The sequence below is a fragment of the Hoplias malabaricus genome, chromosome 5 (genome assembly GCF_029633855.1).
Source record: "Hoplias malabaricus isolate fHopMal1 chromosome 5, fHopMal1.hap1, whole genome shotgun sequence".
In the NCBI taxonomy this organism is placed as follows: Eukaryota; Metazoa; Chordata; class Actinopteri; order Characiformes; family Erythrinidae; genus Hoplias; species Hoplias malabaricus.
Window position 1 is genome coordinate 16,251,418 of NC_089804.1, and position 10,231 is coordinate 16,261,648.

Here is a 10,231-nt window from a genome sequence, read left to right on the forward strand (position 1 = left end):
CTGGCACATTCATGTACTTTAGAGCAGAGGGAAACAGTAAACTGTATAGCGCTGTGGTACTTTGTGGAACATTTTTGGAGTGCTTGTCATGTATGATTGTGAATTTCCAAACACGGTTATGGTCGACCTTTTAACAGAGTTCAGTTCCAGGGGTTTTTGATTGTGGCTTTGTTTTTGTTTTTTTATTATATTAGTTGGTATGATGTGGCTGATGAATGCTGATGAAATTCTCTGCAGACATGCTTTCTTCCCAAAAAACAGAAGTGATAGAATACTAACGCTGTTAACGTTCAAAGATAAGAATTAAAAGTAAAAAACGTCTTTATTTAGGGCTGCAAAAACGAACAATGCTTAGAAAATAAGTTTAATTATCATCCCAAATTCTTACAAATCAGAACAATTTGAAATACGTTGCGTTTAACCAAAGAAACTGAAAGACGGTTTTGTTTTAGAATTTTAAGGGCATTCGTCTGCTCCTGAGAATCAAAGAAGCTAACGAACAGTTCAGAAGTAACTGACTTAATGAAAAGTGAGTAGTAAATGTGAAATGTATTTGTCAAAGGTCCAGATGAACGTACCACTACCACTGTACACTACACTGTATGAGGAATGCAACATATACCACCTGATAAGCCATAAATTACTGTGGAAATGTACCCCCACCTCACATCTTTAACACAATGAGGCAATTTGTGAAGAACATGACAAACGCGATCTGAACTGTGTATATCACTAATGTCAAACATGGCCTCCACCAACAGTACAGCTTTCCCTCAACCAGAATCTACAGGAGTAAAAAGTTACTGAACTGTGGCCATTATAGTTCACAACAGATGTATTATTTTTATTTTTTATTTTTATATTTCAGATATGCATTTATTTACGGTGCTTTTTACGATGTTTGTTCATAAGCCTTAATTGGTTCAGTTGCCATCAATTACAATAAATGAAAATGCTTAACAGAAAGAGGTGTTGTTTCCATTAGACAGTTTCATATGATGAGCTTGAAAAGGAAACCTATTTAGACATCGCCGCTGTCAGTACAAGCCAAACAGTCCACACAGTCCCCAGTTTTGCTGGGTGTATGGTTTTATACTTGTTTTGTTTGACATAAGCCCTGATTGCTGCACGAGTCCTGGACAGAGGTTTTGAAGAAAGAAGAAACGACTGAACGAGCTACGGTGGTATTTTGTTTATAGCTTTGCTGATTCTTAAACAAGTGTTTGGTTTGGTTGTGTATTTGTCGGGCCATATCTGACACACTACTGCCTGGAATTCAAGGATCATATATCTTTAATACAATCATGAGATCAAGTGTCTCTGTGGAATACCTGTACAGCGATACAAGTTATCATACAGTTTAAACAAACCTAATTTTGCTCAACTTTGTGGGTAAACTTCAAGGTTCTTGCAAAATCCAAAGAAGAAAATAATGTTTACAGAAAATTTTACCTCAAATTTTACCATTTTACCTCAGTGCTGCTGGAATGACTTTTATTGTTTGGTAAAAACCACATGACCTTTCACCAGGTACAATGTCTAACTTAGTATAATCAAAAACAGATGTTCCCGAATTTGAATATACTTTCTGCTGTTTATGAAACCCACTAAGCGGTCTATGATTTATAATGTACTACAAACATAAGTGATTTAAAAAAAAAAAACACATTTCCTTCCCACCACATTGTTATTGATTCACACAAAATTGACCTTGGAACATGAAAGAAGGGCAATGATGTGCCCTTGGTGCCCTGAAGTCACCAAACAAACATGAAAAAAACAACATCAGCTTTGGCCAGCGCTCTGCAGTAGAGCAACATTGTAAATATTATTTAGACTTCAAGTCTAAGTTCCAAGTGCAGTCTTCCTTCCACTTATATTTCCCCCTCTCCTTTGGTCCCTTCTAGTCGTAGGTCTGAATCGTTCCTCCCCAGGGTAAAGAGGCTCACCACAGCCAGCAAAGCAGCCAGCATCATTGCAGCACACCCTGCAAACATGTGCCTTGTTCCACTGCCTGCCTCGCCTCCTCCGGTCCCTGAAACTTCTCCGTGGAGGGCCAGCAGCCCCAGGCAAGCCAGCAAGTGGAGCGGTAAACGGAACCAGGCCAGCACACCAGCCCTGCGCTCCATAGGGATCACCCGGCCCTGGAGGAAGCTCACAGCGGGGAAATAGAGCCCACAGGCTAACTCCAACAGCAGGAAAGCCAGGAGGGACTCCTTAGGTCTGGGCTGGCCTGGAGCTGTAGAAAAGGTCAGCATGAAGAAGGAGAAGAAGGCCAGCAGCACAGCCAGGCACAGCAGGTGGCCGGGTTGCAGCCGATAACGGGCCGATGTAGCTAGTCGGAAGAGCGTGGAGCCTGCCATGCTGGCCGCCATGAGACAGGAGAACACGATGCCTAACGGGGGTCCATGAGGGTCCAGCACTGGGGTCCAGAGAAAAACGAATATATACAGGACACTCTCAAAGAGAGCCTGCACCCCACCTAAGAGCACAACGCGGCGGTCCGAGAGCAGGCAGCGTAGGCCTTCTAAGCAGCTGCGCCGAAATTGGGCGTGAGCAGATACACGTACCTGAGGGGCATTGGGAGGGCCTAGCAGGGGGACATTCTTGTCTCTGTCTCCCCTTGCCTGGTTTTCTTCTGCCCCCCATTCAGACAATACCATCCAGCCACAGGCAGCCAGGCTGGGAATGGCGAGCAGGAAAGGGGCTACAGGACCCAGTTCCAACCACTCCGTGAACAGGTTGGCCACAAGTCCGGCACCCACCGCCAGTCCATGATTCCAGTCTGCAGCTTTGCCAAAAGTCACTGGGATCCACTCCTTAGGAAAATCATGCATATCAATGTGGCAGTGCACATACCAGGACTCGAAGGCAGTGGTCAGTAGGGAAGTGGACAGCCCTCCGAGCATGCGTCCCAGAATGAGCACAAAATAGTCCTGTGAGAGCTTGGTGAGGCAGCACACAGAATAGGCCAAGCAAAAGAGCAGGCAGGTCTGCCTCCTGCCAAGAGCCTGGGGCAACCAGCCGGCCACAGGAGCAAAGAGCACGCAGGAGGCCAGCCCACACACGTACAGGATGGCGATCTGAGACTCCAGGAAACTGTAATGGCGGTAAAGCTTGTAAAGGTATGGCCCCTGGAGCCAGTCAGCCCATAGGGCCAGAAGGTAGGTTTTTAGAAATAGTCTCTGGAAACGGCAGAAAGCTGGGTTGGCGACAGTCACCTGTGAGGGTTGTGGCGAGGAGAGGCGGCGTGCAGCGAGCTCCAGACCCACGCACAAGACCACCAGAGCCACAAGCGCAAGATAAGCAGTCACAAACATTGCAAGACTGTTACCAGATCTCTGGCTGCTTCTAGATGACCAGTGGTGCAGCCCACTTTCTGGGTTTTCTTCTTTTCTTTTTCACAGTCTTATGCCACTGAGATTCATTTCAGCTGTAACAGAAACAGAATAAAAGGTTATGAATTATATGATACACCCTTAGAAAAGCTTCTTCCAGCAGTCTTTAGTAAAGGCAGTGGTTGTTCACACAGAGTAATGGAGTGTATACATGGTTCTATGGTGGAAATCAGAAAAAGGTGAGTTCTTTATAGGCCCAAAAGCGGTCCACAACAGCTCAAATACATCGTTTTAGTTTATATATTAATATGAACTACTTCTCTCAGAGTGTAACTAGGACATGTAACGTTAGCTTACACAGGGGTTTGAACTGACAAACACAATAACCACCACTGTTGCTGTCACTTTCATGTTTTCTATACTTTTTAAACGATAATCCCACTAGACCTCACTAAATTCGAGAGTCGCCTTACTATATTGACTGAATTCACCTTGCACAGCTGATCAGCCACACAGACCCTGTTAGCTTTGCCGGCTAACGTTAGCTGCAAGTGTCCGCAATGTAGAAGTAAACCCGGGAATAAACATCAACTCCGGCCAGTTTCCCTTGCTGTCTCGGTCCTCACTATCTGGACAGACTCGGAGAAGCTGTTTTCCCCAAGCTCCATCCTCCATTCCCTCACAAGAAGATCAAAAGTCTCCCAACAACATCGAGACCCAGGTCACTTCCGCTTTTCACAGCCCTGACCCCACAGCGCCTCATGGTGACGTCAGAGGAATATGGGACGCAATATGAGCAAAATTCACCCAATAACTGTAACAGAGTGAGTAATTCGTTAACTATTATTCGTTTATTTTTTAATGTAGTGTTTCTCTAAATAAGTAAATAAATAAATAAATCAGCTGACTACTCCTACATTCGAAGATACATCATCTTACATTCTTGAGTATTTGGTTACATCCATAAAACATTTTATTAAAAAAATATAAAGTAGTATGATTCTCTAAAAATGTGACCCTCTCTGCCTTTTTTTATGGTTTATGTGAACAATGTATTACAGCTCCTGTTACATTGTTATACTGTTACTCTGACCACAAAAAACCCCTAACCATCCCTAACCTAACCATTGTAAGCAGACAATGGGGAGTATGGCATGCCACTGGGGTCAAACCCATATTGAACCACCTGTTCACCTAGACACAAAACATTTCATGTCCACATGAAAAAAAAAATTTACTTGTGTGTTGTATTGTGGAAGAAATTAATATGTATTCTCGTCATGGCATTGTTTTACCAATCAGAAAACGTATACATACTTAAATATATCTGAATGTCAATAAGGAGCTTGGACAAAATGTTAAGCCATTCTTATATGGCTTTCAATGTACCATGACATACCTGCTGCCTTATATCATTTGGGAAAGATACGTGGTTTGAATATTGTCACTGTCCAATTAAAAACATGTATCTCCCAAAATAGTAACTTTACAAGAAAACTTTACTTTCAATGGAAGCCAATGTAAAAATAATGCACTTAGCTGCCAAAGTGTGTGAAATATCTACCGGCTAATATTTTGTTCAGCTCATGGGTATAACTTGCTTTCAACAAAGTGCTGGGTATGAGAATGCAGACCAATATTACATCAGTTGACTGTTGCTTGGTTTCTTTTTTAAAAAAAAAGGAGAAGAAAAAGAAGAAAGTGTCCATGCGTACATTGAAAAGGAACTGGGACTAAAAGGAGAAAGATTTTATAGAGGTGGACAGTTATTATGAAGCTAAAGTGCCCCTGTATGGACATTGGAGCTGAGAAAATGAACAGTGATCGTAGAAACAAGGTTGTAGTTTGTAGTTCTTTGGCAGCCTCTAAGTCCCAGAATTCAATGTGGCACACGTCATCTCTCTGCTGCCGGCGCTGATGTGTCTCTGGCCGCTGTGTTGAGCTGAGAAAAGCTGTTTGAATCTCTGTCGCTGAAATATCCATAAAACGATAAAACTATGATTAAGACTGGACTCCTTTTAGCGTTCCTGTTCTGCCTGTGCAGCGGTGAGGTGCTTTTATTTACTCTTCTTAAAATTGAGAAGGACATTGACTCATGGGCTGTATGTCAATGATAAAATGAATGAAACAAACAGGCTGTAAATATATATTTTCTATTCGAGTATCTAAAGTTGCATGTGTTGAACTGTAGTTTTTTTTCTTTCTTTTTTTTAAATAATGTAAATGGCCCATCCCAGTAAACATTTAGCCGTTGATTCAACGTTGAAATAACGTAATGACTGCCGTCTAATCAACGTTCTCTTAAGGTTGAAAATGAAAGTTGAAAAGACGTCCAAACACAGACATTGAAAAGACGACTATTAGACGCATTTTGGACGTCCATTGGCGTTATCGATTGATCACCACTTAACTAACTTATTAAGATGGATTTTGGACGTCCATTGACGTTTAAAATATGTCCTTGACGGACAGACTACTTTTAGATCTATTTTGTTTACTGGGATAGCCAATATTTGTTTTCCCTTGATGTCCACTCATAATATTTTAGTTTTATGAACCAAACGTCTCAGTGTTTACATAGACTCTTTTTTGTCTTACCTTGTCTTATCCTTAGCCCTTTTAAGGCTGATGTATGTAAATGAGCTATTTATTTTGCTTTCATTTAGAAAGCTGTCTAGGTTGAAAAACACGTAGGTGCTTTAGGATGAAAAGACAAGTGAACATTGATCTGCCCTAAGCTTAAAATGACCTCTTTGCTTCTACATACTTTATCCATTTTATCAACTCCTTTAACCAGTAATATACTTTGTAGTTATGTGGTTACAGACTGGAGTCCACTTGTTGCTCTGCATACTTTATTAGCCCTCTTGCACCTTGTTCTTTAATGTTCAGCACCACCACAGTGCAGAGGTATGATTTGGGTTGTAGATCATTCTCACAACATAAGTGACACTGATGTGGTGGTGGTGGTGTGTTACTCTGTGTTGCTCTAGTAGAAGTGCATCAGACACAGTGGAAACAGGGCTTAAAGACTCAGCAATGCTGTGAGCAGGGTAAATGGTACTCGGAGCTACAGATGGATCATTGTAGAGCAGACAAAATGCACAATAAATGTAGAAACCTTTGCATGCTTTGGCTTACCTGTGTATATAAAAGTATAAGTTAGTGACAAAATGTAATGAATCAGACTGCACTGTTTTTGAGGTTTAAACGCAGGAGCTAGGAGTACATTTTGAAACTTTGCCCATCAAACCTTGCCCAAGTTATTTAATGCCAAGTAAATTTCATTCAAAATAAGCAGGTGTAATTCACACCGATGTACTGTGTTTTTGGCTTTTGATGGTGTTTGTGAAAAGCTGCAAATGCAGCACTCAGTGGAGATAGAAACAGAAATATTTTAATATATAGATCTTTTGAAACTCTTCTCATGTTGATTTTATTGATTTCAGTTTACCTGTCCTTTTTTACTGTATGTAGGGGAGAGTTGCTTGAATCCAGCCATTACACCATCCACATACACCACCAGTGATGCGGTCATCTCCTCAGAGTCTGTCTTCATTGTGGAGCTCAGTTTGACATGTGCCAATGGAGTGCAGGTAATCTGTGTTTGCCTCTATATTGAGGACACTTCATAATGTTTTCTTTAAGTGAACGATCGTTGTAAAAGTCTTGTTTTTTTCTGTAGAGTGTGGCTTTGTACGCTGATGTAAATGGAAGGCAGTTTCCTGTAACAAGAGGTCAAGATGTTGGAAAGTACCAGGTTGGTTTTCTTTTGGTTTTAATGTTTATTTCTGGGGCTGTGTAATTCCTGAAGGCTTTGTGCGGTCAAATGCACCTCTGTCTGAATGCACCTAAAGGAATTACAGGACGTAATTTGTAAATCTTCCCAAATTGAAATAGTTAAATTGTGTGTAATTTGATCAGGGGACCGTGGATTTTGAAACGTCCTTAATATAGTTTGATTATATTTTTCCACTGTGTTGTTTTCCTGCCAGGTGTCATGGAGTCTCCCCCACAAACAGGCCAGCTCAGGGACGTACCAGGTCAAATTCTTTGATGAGGAATCTTACAGTGCACTGCGAAAGGTTGGCTCATAATAAGTGAAATGAGTGTTTAAGTGTTCATGTTCCTGAGTTTGTTGCCATGTGACATTTTGTTTGTGTTCATGTGTATATTCCAGGCTCAGAGGAACAATGAGGACGTAGACACAATCCAACCCCTCTTCTCCGTCCACGTAGATCACAGAGTGAGTTAAATATGTAAAGTTACCGAAATCATTCATCCTTAACTCATAGTCAGAACTATTCTGAATGTACAGCTTGTCTGAAGGCTGTAAGATACATGTTTTGTTTGTGAACTTTGCTTCTTAATTTTTGCACACAAGCTACTCAAAAATTGAGAGTACATACCCCAACATTTAGTTCAATCTGCAGTCCTATATTATCACATATTTTCACATATGATAGTACCTCATTACTCTTATGGGTAAATATTATGGGTAAAGCCAGATATGTTGTGACAATACATTCACATATACTTAGGCTAAAGGCTAGGTTTAAAATTAAACTTCACACTATTTAAATCATCATGTGTTTATTTTGATTTGTGAATTAAATGCTCTTTCTATCTATCAGATAGATAGATAGACTATTTAGAGACACATTAGATTAAATTAGTCTTTTAGCTGTTCATTCATTCATTCATTTATTATCTGTAAGCGCTTATCCAGTTCAGGGTTGCGATGGGTCCAGAGCCTACCTGGAATCATTGGGCGTAAGGCAGGAATACATCCTGGAGGGGGCGCCAGTCCTTCACAGGGCGACACACACACATTCACTCACACACTCGCACCTACGGACACTTTTGAGTCACCAATCCACCTACCAACATGTGTTTTTGGACTGTGGGAGGAAACCGGAGGAAACCCACGCAGACACAGGGAGAACATACCACACTCCTCACAGACAGTCACCCGGAGGATCCCACGCGGACACAGGGAGAACACACCACACTCCTCACAGACAGTCACCCAGAGGAAACCCATGCGGACACAGGGAGAACACACCACACTCCTCACAGACATTCACCCGGAGGAAACCCACGCAGACACAGGGAGAACACACCACACTCCTCACTGACAGTCACCCGGAGGAAACCCACGCAGACACAGGGAGAACACACCAACCTCCTCACAGACAGTCACCCAGAGCAGGACTCAAACCCACAACCTCCAAGTCCCTGGAGCTGTGTGACTGCGACACTACCTGCTGCGCCACCGTGCCGCCCTCTTTTCGCTGTTATGTTTATATATAACACAGACCCTAATGTAACTAACACATTACAAGTATAATAACATGAAAAGTGTGGACTTGTGAAGATTTGAGTTTGAATGTCGTTAGGATCGATTCATGAGAAATATTAGCTTTAACTGTAAAAATAATTCTGACAACAAAATATTCACAAGAATACATTCAGAAGTGCTACTTTAACCACTGAAAAGTCAATTTGTGAAATTCAGGTTTTGATGCAGTTGTCACCACTGTGTTTATATTTACGTTGTGAAATGATCATGATCAGCACTTGTCTTATTTCACACATGATCTTGTTAGGAAAGCTGTAAATAATAATCCGTGTCATGTGGTTTATAGGGAGCATGGAATGGTCCTTGGGTGTCTACTGAAGTCCTGGCTGCTGCTATTGGCATCTTGGTTTACTACTTTGCCTTCAGTGCTAAGACCCTCATTCAGGCATGAAGAACAAACGCACACAGGCCAATCTCTTCCTGAAATACCTCCATTTTCTTTTCCTCATGATTTATCCATATGAACATTCCTTTATTATTTGATTTTGAGAGATATGATTGTCGTACTGTATGAAAGATAATGTGCAGGTGGTCTGATATTTATTTTTTTGAAGCTTTTTATCAGGTGTAATTATTTTGAATCATTTTTGGGGTCATTAACTGTGTGTGTGTGTGTGTTGCCGATGCTGAAATTGTTTGTACAGTAACCACTTTCTGTTCGTTTAGTGAATTTGAATTGGGATTGATCTTTAAACTCAGCTTTAAATACAAACACAAGGACTTGGACCAATAAGAACAACAGTGTTTAGCATTTGAATTTTGTGGAAACAAATACACTTTTTCAGTCATTGATTTTATAATTTGGTTGTGTTATTTTTGCTTTTGTTAAAGGACACTTTCATACCCAACCACGAACACAAGGGGGCAGACAAAGTCCATTTTTTTAATGCCTTCACTTCATAACTGCCATATTCTGGATTAAGTACTATACTGATAAAGTCATTTTCTCTGGGAATATTTGTTTTCCCTTTGTTTTCCCTGTGGTGGTATTTCTCTAGCCTCAACTCTCTCAGCTCATAAATGTATTATCGTGTCAAACTCCTCGTGATCCGGATCAGGTTTGCTGGGATAAAGTATGTCTGAAACTGCACAGCAGTGGGTGATTAGAACCAACAATTATACAACTATTAGGAGCCTGCCAGCCAAAGCTTGTTTTGCTCAGTCCTGTACAGTGCAGATAAAGCAAACTTCTAACATGAAACGTGAGAGACTGTGTATTATCTATTAGTTCTGTTGTAGGAACTGAACCTGTTGGCTTTTTATTTAACCTGCAATGTCAGAAACTGCAATGCAGTGCTTATAAGGGTAAACGTACTTGTCCTTTACGCAGCATACTTCATAGATTTTATTTGTTGTGAGACGCACTGGGACCATAAATAGAAATATACAAACATGGCTACACAGGACACCCTATGGCGAATTCGTTAATATAGTAATTAAACAAGAACACCAAATATGGTTGATGTGAAGTAGAATAACACCCCTTTGAGGAACAGTCCTAAATGTAACGGAGTATGTGAGAAATATTGCT

General features: G+C 41.1%; 2 protein-coding genes across 2 annotated transcripts; one reads left to right on the forward strand and one right to left on the reverse strand.

Moving 5' to 3' along the window:
- mfsd5 (major facilitator superfamily domain containing 5) lies at positions 1-4,105 on the reverse strand. The gene is made up of 2 exons (XM_066671408.1): positions 3,830-4,105; positions 1-3,433 (listed from the first exon to the last, which is right to left on the reverse strand). Exon 2 carries the CDS (start codon positions 3,318-3,320, stop codon positions 1,875-1,877), a length of 1,446 nt encoding a protein of 481 aa, XP_066527505.1. The 5' UTR covers positions 3,321-3,433; positions 3,830-4,105; the 3' UTR covers positions 1-1,874.
- Positions 4,106-5,190: 1,085 nt separating this feature from the next.
- LOC136697038 (translocon-associated protein subunit delta-like) lies at positions 5,191-10,231 on the forward strand. Its single transcript, XM_066671916.1, has 6 exons — positions 5,191-5,384; positions 6,816-6,934; positions 7,024-7,098; positions 7,334-7,423; positions 7,519-7,584; positions 8,987-10,231. The coding sequence occupies exons 1-6, from the start codon at positions 5,336-5,338 to the stop codon at positions 9,089-9,091; spliced, it is 504 nt and encodes a 167-aa protein (XP_066528013.1). The 5' UTR covers positions 5,191-5,335; the 3' UTR covers positions 9,092-10,231.

Excerpts from the sequence above, each read along its gene's own strand:
- mfsd5 (XM_066671408.1), bottom strand. The coding sequence starts at position 3,320 with ATGTTTGTGACTGCTTATCTTGCGCTTGTGGCTCTGGTGGTCTTGTGC.
- LOC136697038 (XM_066671916.1), top strand. The coding sequence starts at position 5,336 with ATGATTAAGACTGGACTCCTTTTAGCGTTCCTGTTCTGCCTGTGCAGC. Across the intron at positions 5,385-6,815 it reads CCTGTTCTGCCTGTGCAGCG|GGGAGAGTTGCTTGAATCCA; the intron begins GTGAGGTGCTTT and ends TACTGTATGTAG. Across the intron at positions 7,585-8,986 it reads CCGTCCACGTAGATCACAGA|GGAGCATGGAATGGTCCTTG; the intron begins GTGAGTTAAATA and ends TGTGGTTTATAG.